The 23,145-nt window shown below is 36.9% G+C and overlaps 1 protein-coding gene across 4 annotated transcripts in view; it reads left to right on the plus strand.

The window, feature by feature from the left end:
• Zfr (zinc finger RNA binding protein) overlaps positions 1 to 23,145 on the plus strand; it is a 63,176-nt gene that overhangs the window by 3,104 nt on the left and 36,927 nt on the right. For 3 of the 4 annotated variants that reach the window (XR_007831183.1, XM_051150978.1, XM_051150976.1), the window contains exons 3-6: positions 13,782 to 13,805; positions 14,929 to 15,211; positions 16,450 to 16,594; positions 17,703 to 17,921. Coding sequence is in view for 3 of the 4 variants with exons in the window: in XM_051150978.1 (XP_051006935.1) it covers positions 13,782 to 13,805; positions 14,929 to 15,211; positions 16,450 to 16,594; positions 17,703 to 17,921 (671 nt within the window). In the remaining variant the exon portion in view is untranslated. The remainder of the gene's footprint in view (positions 1 to 13,781; positions 13,806 to 14,928; positions 15,212 to 16,449; positions 16,595 to 17,702; positions 17,922 to 23,145) is intronic. The other variant, XM_051150977.1, reaches the window with a different exon arrangement.

Below are 23,145 nucleotides of genomic sequence, written 5' to 3' on the forward strand. Positions count from 1 at the left end.
TAAGGAAAAGTAAACATGAAATGCCATTTGCTTTTTGAAGATTTGTTTCCTATTGGGAATTTTTTAAGTGTTCATTTGTATGTATTTATATATTTCTGATAAGATGTTTAGTTTATGGGTGGAAGCACAAGAAAAGCAAGTTCTCCCCTGGGAAATAACCAAGCTGGCAGAAAATGAGCTTAGTTGGAGAATTCTTCTGTTTGAGAAGGTATACTGTTAGACACACAAAAGTTTAAAAAAAAGGAAAAAACTTAAGAAGGACACACTCAGGGAAAAAGCTTTAAAATAAGATGGGTATGTCTGTATGTTTTATTTTGAGGTAACATGTAGCCCATGCTAGCCTCACTGAACCCTGAACTCTAGGGTCGTCTTGTTTCCACCTTCCAGGCGCTGAGATCGCAGGCGCTGCTCTTGTTTGTGTTTTGTGATAGGGGTCACATGTCTCATGTTTTAGGCTAACCTTGAATAGTCAAAGACAACCTTAAACTACTGATTCTCCTGCCTTAACTGGCTTCCATGTTGTTTTATTTATTATAGGCCACTGTTCTGTGTGGGGGTGAGTGCGCGCAGTGAAATGTGTGTCTAGTACACCTGTGGAAACGAGATTCCAACTTTCAGGAGTCACTTCTCTCCCTCTCCCATGTATTTTGGGCACCAAAGAGTCACTAGATTTGTAGGGCAAATGTTCTTACCTGCTGTCTTGGCTGACCTAAGATAGGTTTTTTGGTTTGTTTGTTTGTTTGTTTGTTTTAGCCACGGTTTCTCTGTGTAGCCTTGGCTGTCCTGGACTTACTTTGTAGACCAGGCTAGCCTCAAACTCAATGATACCCCTGCCTCTGCCTCCCGAGTGCTGGGATTAAAGGCGTGTATGCCCCCACGCCTGGCTTTTAAGATAGTTTTTGATTGAGAGTGTAGGGACTCTGATATTTTCCTAATAGACATCTTCCTCTCACCCTCTTAAGGTGAGCTTTTCAAAGTACTCAAGGGAGTTTTTTTGTTCTTGTTTTTGTTTTTGAGATGTCGTCTGACCATGTTGCCTTGTCTGTTTTGGAATTCACAGAGAAATGCCTGCCTCTGCCTCCTGAGTGCTGGGATTAAAGGCACGTTCCATCTCTCCCAACAGTACTTGGGGATACACAAGTATGTAATAAAAAATAATGTAGCCAGGTATGGTGGAGCACACCTTTAATCCCAGCACTCGGGAGGCAGAGGCAGACGGATCGCTGTGAGTTTGAGGCCAGCCTGGTTTACAAATCAAGTCCAGGACAGCCAAGGCTACACAGAAAAACCCTGTCTCAGGAAAAAAAAAATAATAATAATAACAATAATAATTTATATTCTCCAGTGAGTAGAAAAACAACCATTTCTTTTAGTGTTTTAAGCAGCCATTTTCTCTTATTCTTGAGAAAAACTTTCAAATTACCTTGTAATTTTCACATTTGTCGTGTACTTGTCTGTTCTTCAGATAACTTAAATCTCTAGCTGGTACTTAAACTAGTTTATTTTCCTAGATGTAACTTTTGGTATCATTAATACCTCAGTGTTATTTTACCGTCAATAAAGTTGCTATTTAAAATAATCATTTGACAACATTTTTAGCATTCTTAACAATATTTATTGAATCCAGAGAAAGTAAAGTTGTATAAATGTGCAAAATAATTACTCCCCTTATATTTAGACTCCCACAGACCAGCCTCCAAGTATTAACAGACTAACTTTGAGTCATGGTTGCCTACTTGGTGAGCACTTGAGAACCTCTAGTCAATCAAAAAAACTTAAATTAAAATTTCTAGTAAATAGAAGGCATTTCATCTAATGATTTTGAGGTGTCTTTGGGACGTGTGTTTCAAAAGTGTCTTAGATCACTAAAATAATTTGGGTATGCAAACAATAACCTTGAACAGACTGATTAGCCAGTGAGTTTAGGTTTTTGTTTTTTCTTTTATACCTTGTACTTGAGTGTAGAGTTAGTAATACTGTTTCAAAGTAACACTAGTAGGGTATAAAGACTATTCTCTCATGAGAAAGTAAAAAGAGAAAAACCAGGTGAACAGGTTTTGAAGATGGAATTTTACTGGCTGTTAACTTTTTTCAACTGCTGTGTACTAGTTTCCCCCATCGGTGAGTCAGAGAACCTAAGATGACTATATTAAATGTATGAGCTTGCCACCTTTAATCCCAGTGCTTGGGAGGCAAAGGCAGGTGGGTCACTGAAAGTTCGAGGCCAGTCTGGTATACAAAGTGAGTCCAGGACAGTCAAGTCTACACAGAGAAACCCTGTCTCAAAAAAAAAAAAAAAAGAAAGAAAGAAAAAAAGAAAAAGAAAAAAAATGTATGAGCTTAAAATAATGAAGTTGTTCTCCCCCCACCCCACCCCAAAAGGACAGCTGCTATTAGACTTCTACCATTTCCTATATATTTTACTGATAGTCTAGGGAGTGGGTTGAAACGATTGGGATTAGAGTAAGCCAGAATAACCATGTTCAAGTATGTGGCTAGGTATGCTTTACATTGCTTTTATGGTAACACACTGTCTGAAAAACATTTGGGAGCTAGTTAAATTTGAGTCTCAGCTCCATTTTTTTATTCTACTGGCTGAGATTTTTTTTCACCCACATTTTCTCAGGGTGAAAATTAAATGGAATACTCTTGAGTGTGAGGCCAGCCTGGTCTACAAAGTGAGTCAGGCCAAGACTACACAGAGAAACCCTGTCTTGAAAACCCAAAACAAACCAAAACAAACAATACTTCCTAGCCTAGAGCATGGGTTTTAGAAAGTATACCTACCAATGCTGTAGGAGTTCATATATTTTTAAAGAAATCCCAACTTACGTCTACCATATGATTACTATAAAGTGGGTGCTGCTATCAATTTCATTTCAGTAAGGAAGGAAGAAAAACTTTGTAAATAATAGTGAGTAGTATAATTATTCAATTTAACATGCACAGAGTTCAATAAATTTTCTGTAACTAAATCATAAAAAGGCTGACTTTCTTGAGCTGGATAACAGTGTACACTTGTGATCCCAGGACTTGAGCTTAACTTGAGTAAATTCAAGGCCACCCTGACCTACAAAGGGAGGTCCTGCCTCACCAAAACAAATCCTTATTCTAACTGTTGCAGCAATAGTAGATTAAGTTACTAAATTTCATACAAGTCCTGTTGTTTAAGCTAGTGCCCCACAACTAAGCTATGTCTACAGCACTGCCCATGTTTTTATAGCTGTAAACCTTTTGAATAGTGATAAAAACTAGTGAGATCTGTAAGACGTGTTAAGAAAAACATACAAAAGAATAGTCATAGAAGAGGTTATGTTAATTAAATGTTTTAAAAATTAGAATCATTGGGACTTAGGAGATGGCTCAGCAGTTAAGAGCACTGACTGCTCTTCCAGAGGTCCTGAGTTCAATTCCCAGCAACCACATGGTGGTTCACAACCATCTATAATGTAATCTGATGCCTTTCTCTGGCCTGCAAATGTATATGCAGATAGAGTGCTCACGTAAGGTAAATTTAAAAACGTGGAAAAGTCAACCATTAAATTAACTCTAATATACTTAGTATAATTCCAGACTTGGGGTTTCTGAATATCTCTAGTTGTTTAAGGTAACTCATAAAGGGATCTTAATGGTTGTAGTAAAACAAGAGTAGTTAGGATATTTTGTAAGAAATGATTAAGAAGGACTTGGAAAAATAAAATAGAAGGGCAGACAGATCATTAAAGACTTTAGAGATAGAGCTTTGCTTATAGATAGAAGGCTTAAAATAAGAGCATGTTTTTGTTTTCTCAGTCAGCTACATTGCTACTAAGAAATTACATGGGGTGAAATAGAGTCTTTGGGCTTAGAAATGAAGCTAGCAGCGTTAGAATTACAAGCTCAATCTAGTAAAGGTTAAAAGGTCAACACTGTCCTTATTCATAAATTGTTCATGTTACCGCTCAATTAGATCTCAGGATTAAGGTCATTTTTCAAGTATGGCACCTTTTAGTGTTTGATAAAGCAAAGCCCCTGAAGTATAACTCTTAATGCGTAGAGATCAAATTAAAATAAGCATTGTGCTTTTTGTTTCTTTGAATATTTTGTATGTTAAAAGACATTTGAAACATACACAAAGTAAATAAATAAGGACTGGAGAGATGGCTCAGCAAGTTAAAAGGACTTGCTGTTCTTACAGAGGACCTGAGTTCAGTTCCCAAACCCACATTGTAGTGACCTAGAACCATCTCAAGCTCTTAGTTCCAGGAGGTCCAGTGCTCTCTTCAGACTTCCTCAGACAATGCTTATACACACAAATTCTATTCTTTAAAAATAGTTTGAGATAGGGCTGGAGAGATGGCTCAGCAGTTAAGAGTACTGGCTGTTCTTCCAGAGGTCTAGAGTTCAATTCCCAGCAACCACATGGTGGCTCACAACCATCTATAATGTGATCTGGTGCCCTTTTCTGGTTTGCATGTGCACATGCAGGCAGAGCACCGTATACATAATAATACAGTCTTTAAAAAAAAATACCTTGAGATGGTGATGCACACCTTTAATCCCAGCACTCAGGAGGCAGAGATGGGTGGCTCTCAAAAGAGTTCCAGGCCAGCCTAGACTGCAAGAGCACGTTCTGGAACAGCCAGAGCTAAACAGAGAAACCTTGTCTCCAGAATCTTAAAAAACAAAACTATTGAAACAAGATATATGTAAAAAGAAAACTGAACATACGTGATAATTTGGTAATATGTTGAAGTAAGCACACTTGTGTAGCCCCCACTTAAACAGAACATTATGAGCATCCCAGGAGGCTTTCCCTTTATTTATTTGTTTCCTCATTAAGGTTCCTTCCACACACGCCACTTTGAAGAGCAATGAAAAACTATCTAACCTCAGAATGTCTTCAGTATGCTACACTCATGCTTCAGTAATTTTCAGTCTCTTGTTAACAAGACAGTTTTTCCTGTGCCTTAGAGAACTTCTCATGGTTCTCAGGTTCAGCAGACAGAATCAAAATGGCCTAATCTTACAGGTTTAGCACTGAAATTTCCTTCCATTTCTGTCCAGCATGTTTACTTATTTGATAAAGTATTTTGTTTTCATGTTTAGATATCTTTTTGGTTTTTTTTGTTTGTTTGGGGTTTTTTTGTTGTTGTTGTTGTTTTATTTTTGGGTTTTTTGTTTTGTTTTGGTATTTCAAGACAAGAGTCTGTCTGTGTTAGCCTTGGCTGTCCTGGACTCGCTTTGGAGACCAGGCTGGCCTTGAACTCACAGCAATCCATCTGCCTCTGCCTCCCCAGAGTGCTGGGATTAAAGGCCTGCACCACCACACCTGGCCCTTTTTGGTTTTTCAAGACAGGTTTTTTCTCTGTGTAGTCCTGCCTGTCTGGACTCACTTTGTAGACCAACCAGGCTGGCCTCAAACTCACAGAGATCTGCCTGCCTCTGCCTCCTCCTACTGGGATTACAGACATGTGCCACTACGTCTGGCTATGTTTAGGTATCTTATGTTGGGACAATTTCTAGTTATTTTTCATACATTTTTGTAGCTGGATACTAGTACTCGATTGCTTTTGTGACTTTGAAAAATTGTAACAAATTTATATTGGTGTGAGAGTGGTGCTTTAGATTAATCAAAAAGGTACCATCTCTCTTAGACATTTTAAAGTATGTAGTTCAATGCTGTTAAATATATTTACTTTGTTGTGAAACGTATTTCCAGATAGCCCATGGTAATGCCCATTCTTCTTTCTCTTTCTATGAATTTTAACACATCTAGATATCTTTAGAAAGGTACAGGTATAGTAGTTGAATAATACAGTATCTATTGTTTTATATTTGGCTTTTTTCACCTACCATAGCATCCTTAAAATTCATCAGTGTTGCAACTCTACAGAATTTCCTTCCTTTTTTAATTTCATTTTATTTTAATTTTTTTCAAGCTTTATTATTTATACAGTATTCTGCCTACATATGAGCCAACAGGCCAGAAGAGGGCACCAGATCACATTATAGATGGTTTTGAGCCACCCTATGGTTGCTAGGAATTTAACTCAGGACCTTTGGAAGAACAGCCTTAGCCTCTGAGCCATCTCATCCCAATTTTCCTTCCTTTTAAAGATTAAACACATGCTACTAAATGGTTATACCACATGTTTTCATTCCTTTCTTGGTGAACAGTTGGAGTTGTTTCTACCTCTTGGCGTTTGTTACTTACTTACATACATACATACATACATACATACATACATACATACATATTCATTCACCTGGATACTACTATTAATGTTTTTATATATTATACTCAAAAGTGGGATTGATGGATCAAAAGTGCTTTGCTAGACCAATGATAGTTTTACTTTCTTAAAGAACTTTCATAGCTTCCACAACACCTTTTTTTTAATTAAACATTTTTTATTTTTTACATATACATTTATATTATACATATATACATTAAGCTACCTAAAGCAAGAACTGTGACACAATCAGGAATTAATATAAATGTTACATTCTTAGTGTTTTGGCTATTTGTATTTGACAGCCTTGAAGGATACATCTTTCCTATCTTGGTGTGTCTAAAATTCTGAGTGTAAATTATTGTCCATCACATCTGTCATTATGAACTTAAAACATCTATCTAGACCTAAGAACATCCTAACTCCTAAACAGCTAAGCCTCACGGTAAAACTAGTTACCTGGTCTTCAAGTTCATTAGAGACTTGAGAAGGAATAAACTTGATTATCTGAGTATGCCGGGAATACAGGTTAGTAGCTTTCCAAATGAGAAGATGACAGAGACAGTTTTGCTACCTGTGTAGTCACCCAAAACTCTATAATGTTGGGAGCATCTTCTTCAGCCTTCTGGCCCAAACATTTGTGAGGCAGGAACTGTTGAGGACTTGATTACTCTGTCTTGGCAGAGTTTGGCTGTTGGCTCTGCTGGCATCCAAGCTTGCCATTTTTTAGGCAGAATTCTGTCTGTGGTAGAAATGAGGACATTTTGCCCAGTGGCTTGTTTGTCACATTTGAAGCCATCTCCATAAGGAGATTCTTTGATGCTCATTCGAACACTTGTTTTTATAATCTAGTGGATATGAGAAAAATACCTATATACATTTTGATTTACATTTCTTTTATGATTAGTACTTATGTTTTTTTCACACTTTCATGGGATCTGTTGCCATCCATTTATATCTACTCAAGATAATTATTTGAGGTTTTGTCCATTTTAAAGGTTGTTTGGCTATTGGGGTTCCCTCAAGATTCATGTGAATTTTAAAATGGATTTTTTAATTCCTGCAGAAAGTCATTGGAATTTGATAGTATCTCACCAAATCTGTAGATGACTTTGAGTAGTACTTAGATCCTAACATGCTTCACCTTAAATATGTAGGATGTTTATTTAAATTGTTTCATGCAAAATGTTGGTCTTTTTTTTTCACCTTCCCCAACTCTTCCCGTTCTTCCTCATTTCCCTACCCACCCAACTTCATCTTATCACTTCCCTCTTTACGAATAAGACAGAAAATAACAAAATAAAACAAAAAGTCCACAACAAAACAGGGGTCCGTTTTTTGTTTGTTTGTTTGTTTTATGTGTGTATGTATGGGCAACAGCACATTTGAGGTCAGAGAACAATTTGTAGAAGTCAGTGTTCTCCTTTGTGTGGATCCTGGTCTTGAACTTGGCATATGACTTAACCTGCTGAGCCTCCTCACCAGTCCAGTTTTGTTCTTTGTGTGTTCATAGAGGGATAGGGAGGGGGCAAACCATGTAACAGAGTGTGTGGAAACAGACTGAGGTTGACTTCTATTTTCCTCCTCAATTGTCACCCAATTTACTTTGTAAGACAGGGTCTCTCACTGAATCTGGCACTCACCAATGGCCAAGCAAGCCCCTAGGATCTGCCTCCCTAATGCTGGGATTACAGCCTTATGCCACTGAACCTGTTCTTTAAATGTGAATTCTAGAAAATTGAGCTCAGGTCTTCAGGCTTGCCTGGTAGTAATTTATCAACTGAGCTATCTCCCCTGCCCTTAAGTTTATTCTTAACTATGTTAATCCTTTTGGTACTGCTATATATTTTATGTCTCCCACCAGCTGAGGAAAGAAGATTAGAAGCTCAAAAGCTAGTCTGGAATATACAATGAAATCTTGTCTCAAAAAGAAAACACTAAAGGGGGCTGGGAAGATGGCTCCAGTCCCAGAGGATCTGATGCCTTCATCTGGCTTCCATGAGTATCAGGCATGAACATGATACACAGATATATACAGCATAACATCCATATGTATGAAAAATTATTTTTTTGAAAGAAACAAAACAATCCCAGCCCTCAGGGAAGACCAGCCTGGGCTACACAGAGAAACCCTGTCTCAAACGAACAAAAAGGAAAGAAAACACTAAAGACTTCCACTTCCAGAGATCTAACACCCCCAGTGTGTTCTATTTTATTTTGGTATCCATTTTATATCACTAAATATGTCTATTTTACTATATATAATTTATTCTAATCAACTTTATACAATTATGTTTACATTGTTTGTTTACATAGCATATTATGTTCCTAGTTCCCTTGAAGACAGTAATTTATTCTTTGCTTTAAGAATCTTTTTAAAAATTTATTATTATGTATGCAGTGCTCTGCCTATATGTACACCTGTACTCCAGAAGAGGGTGTCAGATCTCATTATAGATGGTTGTGAGCTACCGTGTGGTTGCTGGGAATTGAACACAGGACCTCTGAGAGAGGTCTTAACCTCTGAGTCATCTCCCCAGCCCCTGTTTTAAGAATCTCTAAGGAGCCAGGTGTGGTGGCCATGCCTTTATAGTCCCAGCATTTGGGAGACAGAGGCAGGTCTGTGAAGTGAGTCCAGGATAGCCAAGGCTACACAGAGAAACCCTGGCTCAAAAAAAGAAAGAAAGAAAGCAGTAAGGTCAGTGGTGACACATGCCTTTAATCCCAGCACTTGACAGAGGCAGGTGTATCTCTGAGCTTGAGCACAGCCTGGCGGGTTACACAGAAAAATCCCTGTCTGGGCTGGGGTAGGTGGTTGAGTGGATCTTGAAACATTTGTGCTTTGCTTCTTTTCTTAACATATACATATACCATCTCTCCCCTTATATTACAATTTTTACTGCTATTTTGTTTTCTAGTTATGATTTTGTCTTCTGTAATATGTATTGATTCTAAGACTTTAAAAAAAAGAAAAGAAAAACTTACCTTATTCTAACTGTAAGTACTTAATATGGAGCCAGATACTGTGCTAGAAATATAAGTCCTATAGGAGACCATTTGCAATCCTGCACTACTTAATAGGAATCTACCTAGTCTAAAGTTAAGGTGGATTTTTTTTTTTCACTTGTACTTCTGTCCACCTGTCCTTTGTCTTGGGATCATCCCTTTGTTGTCATTGCCATGTTATCATTTGCTTGTTGTTAGCAGGGTCTGAAGCTCTGGCTGGTCTCAGGCTTACTGTGTGATCAAGGTTGGCTTTGAACTACTCATTGTCTTTCCTCTGCCTCTTAAGTACTGGGATCATAGGCAAGTGTCACCAGGCCTAGTGATTATTTCTTAAAAAAAAAAAAAAAGATTTATTTATTATTAAGTATACAGTATTTTACCTGAATGTAAGCCTGAATGCCAGAAGAGGGGACCAGATCTCATTATAGATGGTTGCGAGCCACCATGTGGTTGCTGGGAATTGAACTCAGGACCTTTGGAAGAGCAGGTAGTGCTCTTAACCTCTGAACCATCTCTCCAGTCCTAGTGACTATATCTTAATTTTTCTGTTTCCTGTCTTCCTGGACATCTTTTCTGTCAGAGGCTTTGTAGTTTGTTTGATTCTAAACCATTGATCTTGCTCTGATCTCTGGCCTGCTGCATAGCTGTTGATCTGGACTTTCCTCTTTCTTCATGGTTTGTGAAATGTGTTATCTTGGTTTACTTTTTGGGTAGTTTAAGAGGAAAACTTTATGCCTAGGATGTCTTTAAAAAGTACTAATTTGCATAACAAGGCTGGGCACAGAATTCTACAGAATGACCATTTTCCCTTGGATTTTGAAGATATTACCATATTGTCTATGATCCACTAGTATCTAGTTTTCTATTGATTGTAAAATAAACTATTATTTTCCTCTCTGGAAAATTGAAGGGCTTCTTATGTGTTGAAAATTTGTATAATGTCTCCAACTTTGGTTCCTTTGTAGTAGGCTGGCCGATTGAATTCAAAATATGCTCCCCTTTAGTAGTAGACGTTTTTCTTAATTTCATTTACTTGGTATTTTTTCCTCTAGAATTCTTTTCTAGTCAGATATTGAACCTCTTTTTCTTTCACATTTTTATCTTATATATATTCCATAGGCTTATCTAGTGTAAAGTCTTTTTTTATTACATAAATTAGAGAGTTTGAAAGTTGTGTTACTTTGTGGTATTTATTTCTTGCAGTCAGACTTAACCTGCTTTGCAATTGAGAATACACTTTTTAAAAATACCTGATAAATTGTCTGTCACCCTCTTTTTAGTTTTTTATGTTTGTTTGTTTGTTTGTTTTTTAAGAAGGCACAAAGCTGCCTGGAAAACCTAATTCATTTATCCTAAGACAGGATAAATATGTAGGTTCTCTACCCTGGCTAGCTTGGGTCTCTGTGTAGACCAGACTGGTGTAGAACTCACAGAGCAAAAGAGGTCCTCCTGCCTCAGCCTTTTGAGTGCTCGGTGACATGCTCCACCATGCCCACCTGAAAGAACTGTTTCAAGGCTTTTGGAGGGGAGCAATTGACAAAGTTTCTCTGTGTAGCCCTTGCTGTCCTGGAATTTGTTATGTAGACCAGGCTGGTTGACTGTAAACTCACAGAGGTTTGCTTGCTATTATCTCCTGTGAACTGCGATTAAAGATATGATCCATACCCAGCTTAATTTCTTGATTTTCTATTTAATTTCTCTCCATTTAAAGCTGACTAAATTCTAGCCCGGCGAGGTAGTACATGCCTTTAATTCCAGCACTTGGAAGGGAGAGGCAGGCAAATGGCTGTGAGTTCGAGGCCAGCCTAGTCTACAAAGTGAGTCCAGGATAACCAAGCTACGCAGAGAGACCCTGTCTCGGGGGGAAAAAACTGACTAAATTCTATTTATTATTCACAAAAGATTATTACGCAGAAGCTCTTGTTTTTACAGATTGAAGTCAGTTAAATTTTACATTGTATGCAGGGATGTGACACCTTTTATTTTACTACTATAAAATAGGCAAATCTGCTTGATTTTTTTTTTTTTTTTTTTTTTTTTAACTTCCTTCCTGTTTTGTTTCTTTGAGACTGGGTTTCTCTGTATAACAAGAGCCTTGGATGTCCTGGGCTCACTTTGCAGACCAGGCTGGCCTCAGACTCAGAGATCTGCCTGCCTCTGCCTTGGAGTGCTGGCATTAAAGGCGTGCACTAGCACCTGTCCTTTAACTTGTTATTGTGAACTTGGTATTGACTTAAACCATCCTTCCTGAAATCAAATCCCCCATGCTAGGGTTCGGATTCAGAAATTCTCTCACACTGGGCTTCACCCCCTGCTCTTTGACCTGAAATTTTAAAGTAAATTTATTGGCCCCTCGTACACTTGATTGGATTAGTATAAGCTAGTTTAGTATATGTTTGGTATAGCATGTTGGGAGAGTTGAAAAGAGAATCTTCTGAATGGCTTTTAATATTATACACTAGACAGTCTTTATTTGAACAGAAATCAGCTCAGCTACCCTCAGAATTGGCACTACATGGTTTTTTGGTATAAGTTATGGTTCCAGGGGCTAGTGATGTAGCTCAGTTGGTTGATAGAGTACTTCCACTGTGGGGAACACTGGAGTTGGATTCCTCAGCACTCCAAAGACTGAATGAGGGGTTCAGGGTCATCTTTAGCTAAATAGTAAGTTCAAGGCCAATCTGGGATACTGGAGCCTCTGTATCAAGAAGATAAGGTCCAGATGATGAGTATAGAGACCTGGCCTAGTAAAACAAACCTAGGTCAGGAAGCCCTAGGAATGTGTATATAATAATGGCTTACTGCCCTGGCATCATTTTTATATGGAAACTTGGGGAAGGTGACTTTGTAATTTTTTGAACTGAGACAGTTAGAAGAATGCAGAAATCATGAGTGATTCCACTGAGACAGGAGGCAGAAATGAGCCTTTCTCCCTGAGTTACATGAATTTTTAAGGGTCAGGATCAGTATAAGTCAAATTGCCTACATAGTTGACTTGTTTCCACTCTGTTCCCACCTACTTTTTGTCTTGGGGCCAAGAAATGTGGTCAGTTAAAGTTAACTCTGTGTGTGTACAGGCTCTGCATCATGGATAAAGACTGGGTGATTGTGTCTTATACTAATGAGCGTTATAGGTATTTCTGTTGTCATCCATTATTTCCTAAGCTATAGTTAATTATATGGCATTTTTATTAACATAAGTAATGTGAGCATGAGATTTATGGTGTAGGGTATGATAATGTTTAAATTATGCAAATACTATGCCTTTTAGAAACTTGTATTGTTTTGTTTTTCTAAGGCCTCAACCAAGGGACTTTGCATGTGCCAGCAAGAATTCCATCACTGAGCTACTTTTCTAGCTCTTGTGAACTATACCCCCCCTTTTTTTTTGCCAGAAATTGAACATTATTGAATTTTCTTATCTTATTATTAATCTTATCATTTTCATTTGGAGCCAGTCTCCTACAGATATCAAAGTGTGATTGTATGAGAATCTGAGACTCTATCTGAATTTTAACATAACTAATTTCCTTTATAGACAATGTAGTGTGTATGTATGTGTGTGTGAAATCAATCTTACTAGTTAAATGTGTAATACAGGTTTCATATACTTGGTGTGTTTTTATTTTAGTTTTTAGGACTAGGTCTCGTGTAACTAAGAATGACCTTGAATATCTGCTTCCTGCCTTCAGTTCTCAAGTATTTGATTACAGTTGTATATCTCCACATCAGTTTTATGAGAAGCTAAGTAGTGAGCCCCGGTGTTTGCAATACATTAGACAGACAAGCACTGTACCAACTAAGCTACATTCTCATCATATATATTAGAATATAAATATATTAAATTTATTATATTTACCAATGTCATATTTATTATTAGATATATAGTCATATATAATTAAACTCTTTTATTACTTTTTTTTTTTTTTTTTTTTTTGGTGAGGAGGCTGCACATATGCCACAGCATGCATGTGGAAGTCAGGTTATATCTTACAGGAGTCTGTTCTCTAAAGAATGCCCATTTATGGGCCATCAAGAAGATAAAAGTGCAGATGACCTCAGTTAGATTCCCAGAATCTACATAAAGGTAGAGAGAACCAACTCCACAAAATTTCCTCTGACCTCCACACAACGTTCGTACATAGCACATACATTCCACCCATAGTAATTTTTTTTTTTTTAAAGAATGTCAAATTGAGGCTAGAAATATAGCTATGTTGGAGCCTTTGCCTAGCATGTATGAAGCCCTAATTTAAATTCCCAGCACTGCAAAATAAGTAAATAAATAAAATTAAAAGGAATGTCATATTATCCATAAGAAGTCAAATGTTAGTTTTAGACATATTTGCTGCTGAAAATATGAGCTTATCTTTCTTTTTCTGTAATTGCCATCTATGCAAAAAGTATTGGCTAGTTTTATATGAAAATATAGGAACTTCATCCAGGTAGAATTTATGAGTTTCTTTGGACTCTAAGTTTTTTGTTTGTTTTTGTTTTTTGTTTTCTTTTTCATATTGGACTGAAATCTGGCACCCTGTAACTTCCATCTGTTGGTTCTAGTTCTGTTCTCTGGAGCAGCATGGAGTAAGTGTCTTCTTTTAGAAGGCAACTATCACCTTTTCTAGACTCTTCCATTTTTATATGAGATAAAATAAATCCTTAACTCTGTTTCATATTCCCTTTGGTCAAATTTTAGTTGATCAGTGTTTTCCATAATTCAGGTTAAATATGGTGGCCCAAAATAATAATTTTATACAGCCTTCCTATGCTGCCATGCACATCAATAGCAGAATATGCTGTACTTTATAACCTATGAATCACATACTCGTAATTTATTAGTGCTGTGTCAACAGTTCATACCCCCCAGCTATTCTTAACTGTTGGCTCATAGGAAACCTTGTTATCAGCCAAACATTTCAGCTGTTGGGTGTCCCTGCTTTTGAGAAGGCATATGTACTTGGTACTATAGCCTTAGCATGTGAAATTACGAGTATGTTGCTCAGGGCCTTTAATGAAAACTAAGCTATGCTATCTTGTGATAACATGTATGACTTAAGTCTTATGTAACATAGATTCCCATTTTCAAAGTGAAATTTTATTTGATTACTATGTTTGGAAAATGCTTTTGCCTTTGAGGCTTAAATGGAAATGACTGCAAAGCATCTGCCATAGGGCTTTTTACAACATTTCCTATTAAATTTATACGAACTATGTAATGAAATGTAAGCAGGAAAATTTATCATATATTCCACTAGAACTTGTACAATGTCTTTTTGTTAAGATTTTTAAATGTATGAATAAAATAATGAACTTTATACACATGCTTTTTTTAAATTCCTAATTTGATTCGAGTTTTTTTCCTTCCTAGTGTTTTCATATATGTTACTAGTGTTTTCATATCTGTTACTTTCGCTTTGTAGTGTGATTCATGATCTGAAGCATGATATATTTGAATATATAAAGTATTGTGATTAAAGAATGAAAATTTTAAAAATAATAACAGTATTAACTAGAAACTAGCGAGTTCAAATACTTTGCCTTCTGTAGTCAGTAATTATATTACTTGAAAAGTATGCTTTTGATAATTTTAAGGTGATAATTTTAAATCATATTCTTATACTTCAGTGTTTTTAAGTTGACAATTTTAAGATGACTGCTTGATTTTAAAATTAAATTATTATGTTTATTCTTCTACTTCACACTTTAGCCAGCAGCCAGCTTCGGGTGTAGCCTATTCTCATCCAACCACAGTTGCTAGCTACACTGTCCATCAGGCTCCAGTAGCTGCCCACACAGTTACTGCTGCTTACGCACCAGCAGCCGCCACAGTTGCAGTTGCCAGGCCCGCTCCAGTAGCTGTTGCAGCTGCTGCAACAGCTGCGGCTTACGGAGGCTATCCCACTGCCCACACAGCAACCGATTATGGTTACACCCAGAGGCAACAAGAAGCACCACCCCCACCACCTCCAGCTACTACACAGAACTACCAGGTGAGAAAGGCCTTAAGACACACTTTTAATGGGCTCGGGTATGACAGAAGGCCTAAGCCTTCCAAATGTACTCCCAGTGATGGAGAAAAGTGAACGATTTCTTGGGTGTTGGGGTGTGACCCAAGCATTAAATTTCTTTGCAGCGGGTTTTATGTTAATTCTCCTTTGCTAGTTTTACCCTACTACATATATTTACATATTATGTATACCGTGTTCTGTCTGCATGTACACCTGCAGACCAGAAGAGGGCACCAGATCTCATAATAGATGGTTGTGATCTACCATGTGGTTGCTGGGAATTGAACTCAGGACCTTTGGAAAAACAGCCAATGCTCTTAACCTCTGAGCCATCTCTCCAACCACTTATATGTATTTTTATGTGTTTGTTTAGTTTTTTTTTAAGTTTTACACAAAACATTGTTTAAATGCTTTCGTTTTACCCTAAGTTTTTGGAGAAAAGAAATTATATGGGGGAAATGTCCTTTGTTTATACAAGTGGACATTACTTGTCCCTCTGAGACAGGGTAGTTTGAACTCATAGCCATAAGCCACATTGAATACATATTACATGTTTTCTTCTTGAAACTCATCAAAGTTTCTGATCCTCTTGCTGTTACTTTGATGCTCTATTTTCTTTTCCCATGGAAATTCTTTCTCTAATACTATAATATTCTTCTTTAAAGGCAAAAGTGAGATTTTAGATGACTGAGAAGTTAGCTGTTCTTTTGAAGGTCCTGAATTTAATTCCCAGCAACTGCATGGTGGCTCACAACCATCTATAAAGTGATCTGATACCATCTTTTGGCCTGCTGGCTCACATGCAGGCAAAACACTGTATACATAATAAAAACATTTTTAAGTGAGATCTTAAGTAAAATGGGTTATTTGATTCAGTAATTTTTCAGTGTTTTGGAGTTCTGATTGAAATCATACTCCTTGAATCAAAAATAAAATCAAACTTTTATTTTTAAACGTTCTAAATTAGTTCTATTTGTATTGAAACTTGATTATATTATTATTTAATGTTTATATATTTATTACTAATATTGTATTTCTTACTATAAACTAAAAATTTATTGGTTAGTTATATTATATTGAAACTGTATGTCTTGGCCTATATAACTAACTATATGTTTTATATTTCTTTATTATATTTTTACATAGTAAGGATTTTTTTCCTGCCTCTTAAGTAAAGGCTCTTTTTGTGTGTTTTTTTTTTTTCTTTCCTTTCTTTTTAGGACTCATATTCGTATGTAAGATCCACAGCCCCTGCTGTAGCTTATGATAGTAAGCAGTACTACCAACAGCCAACAGCAACTGCTGCTGCTGTAGCTGCTGCCGCCCAGCCTCAGCCTTCTGTTGCTGAAACCTACTATCAGACAGGTGGGCCTTATGAACATAAACAGTTTTATTACACGTTACTGAATACGTAATTTGGGGTAATCTAATGAAGACAAACTACAGAGTATTTACAATGGTTCTATGTCCTTGTTTTTGACTACTGTAATGCCATTGAGTCACAAAGAGAGATGATTAGGAGAAAAGTTGCTGTTCCTTTGTTCTAGAAGAGGATTCTGCTGGTCATTTATAGCATAGGACTCTTGCTGAAATGAACTATACAAAGGAAGCTGTGGCAGTAACTTGTAGCTACATGCTATACCAGACCGCCCTAGTAACCAATGGGTACTTTTATGAGCCCATATTTTTATCTGTAATGACAGGTGGTTCTGTTACTAACCACTGATAATGGGTTTCTCTCTCCTAGTTTTGTAAGGCCATTTGTTAAACACGCCCACAACCCTTTAACCCAGCCCACTACTATGCCTAGAACACTGAGCCAGCAACATTCACTGAACATCAGTAATGTTGAATACAGTGCATATAATGGCTCAAATGCAGAAAGATTTTTGTTTGGGTAGAAGCCTGCATAGTTGTAGACCTTAATGGATGTAGACTTGAGAACTTGCCCGAAAAGTTTCATTTTAAGAACAAAACAACAACAACAGAACCTTTTTAGTTTTTCTGTGTAGCCTTGATTGTCCTGTACTCGCTTTGTGGACCAGGCTGGCCTTGATCTGTCTGCCTCTGCTTCCCTAGTGTTGGGACTAAAGGTGTGTGCCACCATGCCTGGCTTAAACACTGAAATTTTTAATGTGAGTTGAAATACAAATTTAGCTTTCTTTGTTCTGTTTGCAAAGTTAAGCCTTTCAGGTAGACTAATTGATTTAAAAGTTAAACAAATTTGTCATTTATAAATAGTACTGCTATTATGGTTCTGATTCTGATGAACTGTCATGCTACAAATTTAGAGACATGTGGGGAAAGATAGCAGATAAATTTACATGTTTGTTCATATTAGAGTAAGAATTGTATCATTGTTTGCTCAAAAGACATTGCATCTGTGACAAGCTATTGCTGTTAGCTTTTTAAAGTATATTGTTGCAGTGACTGTGTTTACCCTCTTTTTTCTCATGTCTTTCTTGCTTTTTAGCTCCTAAGGCAGGTTATAGTCAAGGTGCGACACAGTATACTCAAGCCCAGCAAGCTCGACAAGTGACAGCCATAAAACCAGCTACACCAAGTCCAGCTACCACTACTTTCTCCATTTATCCTGTGTCCTCCACTGTACAACCAGTGGCAGCTGCGGCTACTGTGGTGCCGTCTTATACTCAGAGTGCTACTTATAGTACCACAGCAGTCACTTATTCTGGTAAGACTGGCATGTTGTATTTAAGTGGGTAAACAAATTGCAAAGCACCAACTACAAACTGTCCTGGTTGTCTGTGGAATTATTTTACTTATAGTAGCAGGTATTGAATTGATATATTATTGTTAATGCAAATATTTGTACATAATGTGACAAAAGGTCTGTGGTGGTGATAGAAGCTCTTAACAGATTATACTGCCCTTTGTAGAAATTTGAAAGTTATGTATTCTGACCTACCCTTTCAGTTAGAAAACATAACAGGCTTGTTTTCTGATAGTTTAAAACTCAAGATTAGCACTTGAAAACTATCATAGACAAATTATTCATATTGTTTCTTCTGGTTCTTGATGCGCTATATTTATTCAGAAGTAGTCCCTGAAAATGTTGGCAGCAGTTCTCAGGTTTTTGGGGTATTTTTGTAATTTATTTTTATTTCATGTGCATTGGTGCTTTGCCTGCATGTATGTCTGTATGAGGGTGTCAGATCTTGGAGTTACAGACAGGTGTGAACTGCCATGTGGGTACTGGGAATTGAACCCTGGTCCCCTCGAAGAGCAGTCAGTGCTCTTAACCACTGAGTCGTCTCTCCAGCTCCCGGTTTTTGTTTTTGTTTTTAAATAACACCTGTAAAATTGTAGGGATAGGATACTCCTGGTTTCTGACTGAGGTAGTTAATATTGCAGAGATGAAAACTGCATGCCTGTTTTTGTGGATTCCTGGCTTTGTGTTACTTTATGTATGTTGCTTGTATTCTTTAATCCTCTGTCATAGTCTGTGGCAGCCCTAAGGTGGCATAGACTGTTTTAGTTCTTATGTTTTTTTATGTATTGCTGTATTCTGAGTATCAGAATTTTTTTTTAAAGATTTGTTTATTTTAGGTATATGAGTGCCCTATCTGCGTATACACTTGCATGCCATAAGAGGACATCAGATCCCAGTATAGGTGGTTGTGAGTCATCATGTGGTTGCTGGGAATTGAACTCAGGACCTCTGGAAGAGCAGACAGTGCTCTTAACCACTAAGCTACCACTTTAGCCACTTGCACATGAACTTTAAAAGATAACCTTTTTTTCTCCTCAGAGATTTCTTATCCCTGATTTGAGGAACATAATGTAACTAGGCAAGCAGATAGTTTTCGTAAGAGCAGCCTACACTATTTCAAAATCTTGCTGTGTGTGTGTGTGTGTATGCGTGCGTACAAAATCTGTATTCTTATGTGGTTGCTGTCTACCTTGGCAACATATGGAAACATTGGAATGAGGAAAGGGTCTTCTGAGACTTCTGGCTAAATTGGTGAATGGTGAGGACCTGATTAAAGGAAGTTAGCAAAGAGAGTCTTTTTTTTTTTTTTTTTTTTTTTTTTTTTTTTTTTTTTTTTAAACAAGTAAAGGTATGATCGAGAATTTTCCGTATTTAAGGAATGGATCTTTTGATGTTTTAAGATACCAATATTTCTACTCAAATAAAACTTTCTGGTTAAGTTTCTCTGCTTCTTTGTTTGTTAATTATTTACATTTGTAGCCAAGATTGTTGGAATGAAGTATTATTGAACATCTTTTAAATGTCTACATTATCTCTGGTCATGACTTCTTTTCTGAATATGTTCTATAAAATGTAATCATGCAGTCTAGTACCTTGTCTTGAGCTCTTCTGAAAGTATTCCCGAAGAATAAAAGATCATTTTTTTATATAGCTATACTGTCAAGAGTTCTCAGGATACCTGACTATATACTTGAATGATGACTTTTTTTTAAAATTGTTTTTTAAAATTAATGCTTGTGTGTGCATGCATGTGCATGCGTGTGTAGGTCAGAAGATAAATTGCAGGAGTTGGCTATTTCCTTCCACCATGTGAGCCTGAGGTATTGAACTCAGATTATTAGATTTGGCTGTAAACTCTATAACCCCTCAGTCCCAGTATGACAACTTTTTTCCTGTCTTAGAACTCACTCTGTAGACCAGGCTAGCCTCAAACTCACAGAGATCCTTCTGCCTCTGTCTCCCTAGTACTGGCATTAAAGTTATGTGCCACCCCTGCCCAGCTAATGACAATTTTCTTCTGAACTCTTTTTTTTTTTTTTTTTCCTTAAGATTTATGTATTTATTATGCATGCGGTGTTCTGCCTGTATATATGGCAGCACACCAGATGAGGACACCAGATCTCATTATAAATGGTTGGGAGCCACCATGTGGTTGCTGGGAATTGAACTTAAGACCTCTAGAAGAGCAGACAGTGCTCTTAACCTCTGAGCCACCTCTCCAGCCCTTCTGAACTTTTTAAAATAATCTACACAGTGAGCCACAATTTTAATAATAAATTAGACATGGCATAAATTAGACATGGGTACTATCAAATGTATAAATTTCTGGTTAAATTTGGTGTTTTGCTTTACAATTTTTTATAATAAAGTTTAAAATTAAAATCAGTGAGCTTGGCAGACAGAGTAAGATCTTAGTGAGCATACTTCTTTAGGCAAAGAATCTGTTGATTCCCTCCTAATGTGGGATTGTTTTTCCAGCAATCTAAGTGCTTTGATTTTAAGACATGGTCTCACTGTTCCTGTTGACAGCCTAGAATTCGAAGTACAGTTTAGGTGGGCTTTAGACCGTGATCCTTCTGCCTTGTCCATCTAAGTGCTGACTGGGATTATAGGTATACACCATCAAACCAAGTGTTGTTTGTATTTTTCTTTTTCTCTTTTTTTACATGTTTTTATTTGCGGAAAGGGAATACAGTGACATGTGTCAGTATTAGTTTCTTTATATTTAGGTTCAGCCAGCTCTTTAAATAAAGAAAAACTACGTTTGGATGTTCTTTCTGTTCAGTTTCATCAGGACCATATAATGAATAATGCCTTTATTTCTAATCCATGATACCATCAGCTGTTTAAGTATTGCCTGTCAGGTATCTTCATTACTTCATTAATAAAATACCTTTCTTGGGGGCTGGAGAATCTTTTAAATAAAATAGCTTTTCTCCTTATTTTAAAAGTATAAGTAAATTTCTTTGGCAGTTTTTGGAAGTTTTTAACATGTTGATCCTTGAGGATTATTTTCCAAGGAGTCCCCTCTTCCAGTTCAGTACTTTAGATTCTTTTTATTATACAGTAAGTTGTAATCTGTGTCTCTTTGGGACATTATTTTCATGAATTTGGTCAGTGGGGTCCTTTTATTCCTGAATCTTTTTGACATTGCCAAGTTAGTCTTTGAGCGCTTTTAAAGTTTTTTTGCTCTAGACTCAGCAAGCAACCATTTCAGTAATGATGCTTAAAGTTTCTTAATGTGACTATCATTTAGAAACATGAATGTTTCATAGTATTCTCTGGGTAACACTATATTTGCAAGTGTGTGTGTGTGTGCAGCATTTCTAATGTTTTCATGCTGGCATTTGGGGGGGTTGGTTTTTTGGTCTGTTTTTGGGTTTTTTGTTTGGCTGGTTTTTTGTTTGTTTTTGAGATAGGATTTCTCTGTGTAGCCCTGGCTGTCTTGGACTTGCTTTATAGACCAGGCTGGCCTCGAACTCAGAGTGATCCCACCTGCCTCTGCCTCCTGAGTGCTGGGATTAAAGACATACACTACCACATCTAGCTTTTATGCTGTTTTATAATTTTTTTTTTTTTTTTAATTTAATGGGGGCCAAACACAGTATATACTGTGTTGATGTCACAGGACAGCTTGTGAGAGCTGATTCTCTCCTGCCATGTGGTTCTGAGGGATCATACTGAAGGTTGTCCTCTTGGGGCTAAAGAGATGGCTCAGTGGTTTAGTATTTATTACTCTTGCACAGGACCGATATAGAGTTCCCAGTACCAATGTCAGATAGATACAGGCCTGTAACCCCAGCTCCAAGGAATTAAATACCCTGCGATTACATTGACATGTACATACCCACTCACAGACACAGTATGTCATTTCAACAAGTGAATCATGTGTAATGATCCATTAAGGTAATATGCATACCTGTTACTTCAGATACCATTCTTTTGTATTCAGATATTCAAATACCTCTCTGCTAGCTATCTTAAAATATTGCCTCTATTGTTAAGCTTAGTCATCCTGCTATGCTGTATTAAACATTAGAAGATATTTTTCCTGGGCCTGAAATGCCACACTGTATCCCATAAATATGCTGTTTTATATACTAGAACATTATACCATAACAGTGTCAATCAAAAATAAAATTTCTAAGGCTGGTCATGGTGGCACACACCTTTAATTACAGCACTCAGGGCCGAGGCAGACAGATGGATGTGAGTTTGAGGTCAGCCTGGTCTACAAAGTGCGTCTAGGACAGCCAAGGCTACACAGAGAAATTCTGTCTCAAAAACCAAAATATAAACAAACAAATAATAAAATAAAATAAAAACTTATAAGCCAGCAAGATGGCTCAGTGAGTAAAACTGCGTGCTACCAGGCTATAAACTTTTCTTTTTTTTTTTTTTTTTTAATTCTTTTTAATTGTGCGTAGACGTGTGTCTGTAAAATAAGGGTAGTGATGCCTGCCTTATGGATATGTTGGGAAACTTACGGTAGAGTTTCAAATTTAAACACACACACACTAAGTTTTATTTTTTACAGTTTTTGTCTAAAAAAAGGCATAAGCCAAATGTGAAACCCTGGGTTCCAATATTAATTTTATTTTTGTTTTGTTTTTCAAGCCTTGCCTGTCCTGCACTCATTTTGTAGGCCAAGCTGGCCTCAAACTCACAGAGATCTGCCTGCCTCTGTCTATGCCTCTGCCTCTGCCTCCCAAATGCTGGGATTATAGGCATGTGCCACCATGCCCAGCTAAAATTAGTTTTAATGTGTGCTTTCTTGTTTTGGTTTGAGTTTTTGTTCTTTGGTTTGATGAGTAGAAAATGATAGTAATAGGACTGCCTAATACAGTTCATTGAACTATACAATTTTTTAAAGAACCAATCTCACCAATCATTCTCTTCTCTGATGATGTGGTTGTCACTTGTGTATCTGCCTTTCCCTTCTTTCAAGTGTTTTCTTCTACCACATTTTCTTACCTTAAAATTTCAGAAGCATTTTACAATCTGATAATTTATAATAAAAACCAAAAAGTCTTTTCTAAAAAACTTACCTGTTTTCTTTATCTGTGTTAGTTTTATCGGTTTTAAGATTCTTAAGATTCTGGTTACTCGTATAGCTAAGCTCCTGTCTTCCTCTTTTTTTTTTCTATATGTGTACATGTATTATAGTCAGTAGGTCAGAAGTCAT

Source organism: Acomys russatus, chromosome 9, assembly GCF_903995435.1.
Source record: "Acomys russatus chromosome 9, mAcoRus1.1, whole genome shotgun sequence".
Lineage (NCBI taxonomy): Eukaryota > Metazoa > Chordata > Mammalia > Rodentia > Muridae > Acomys > Acomys russatus.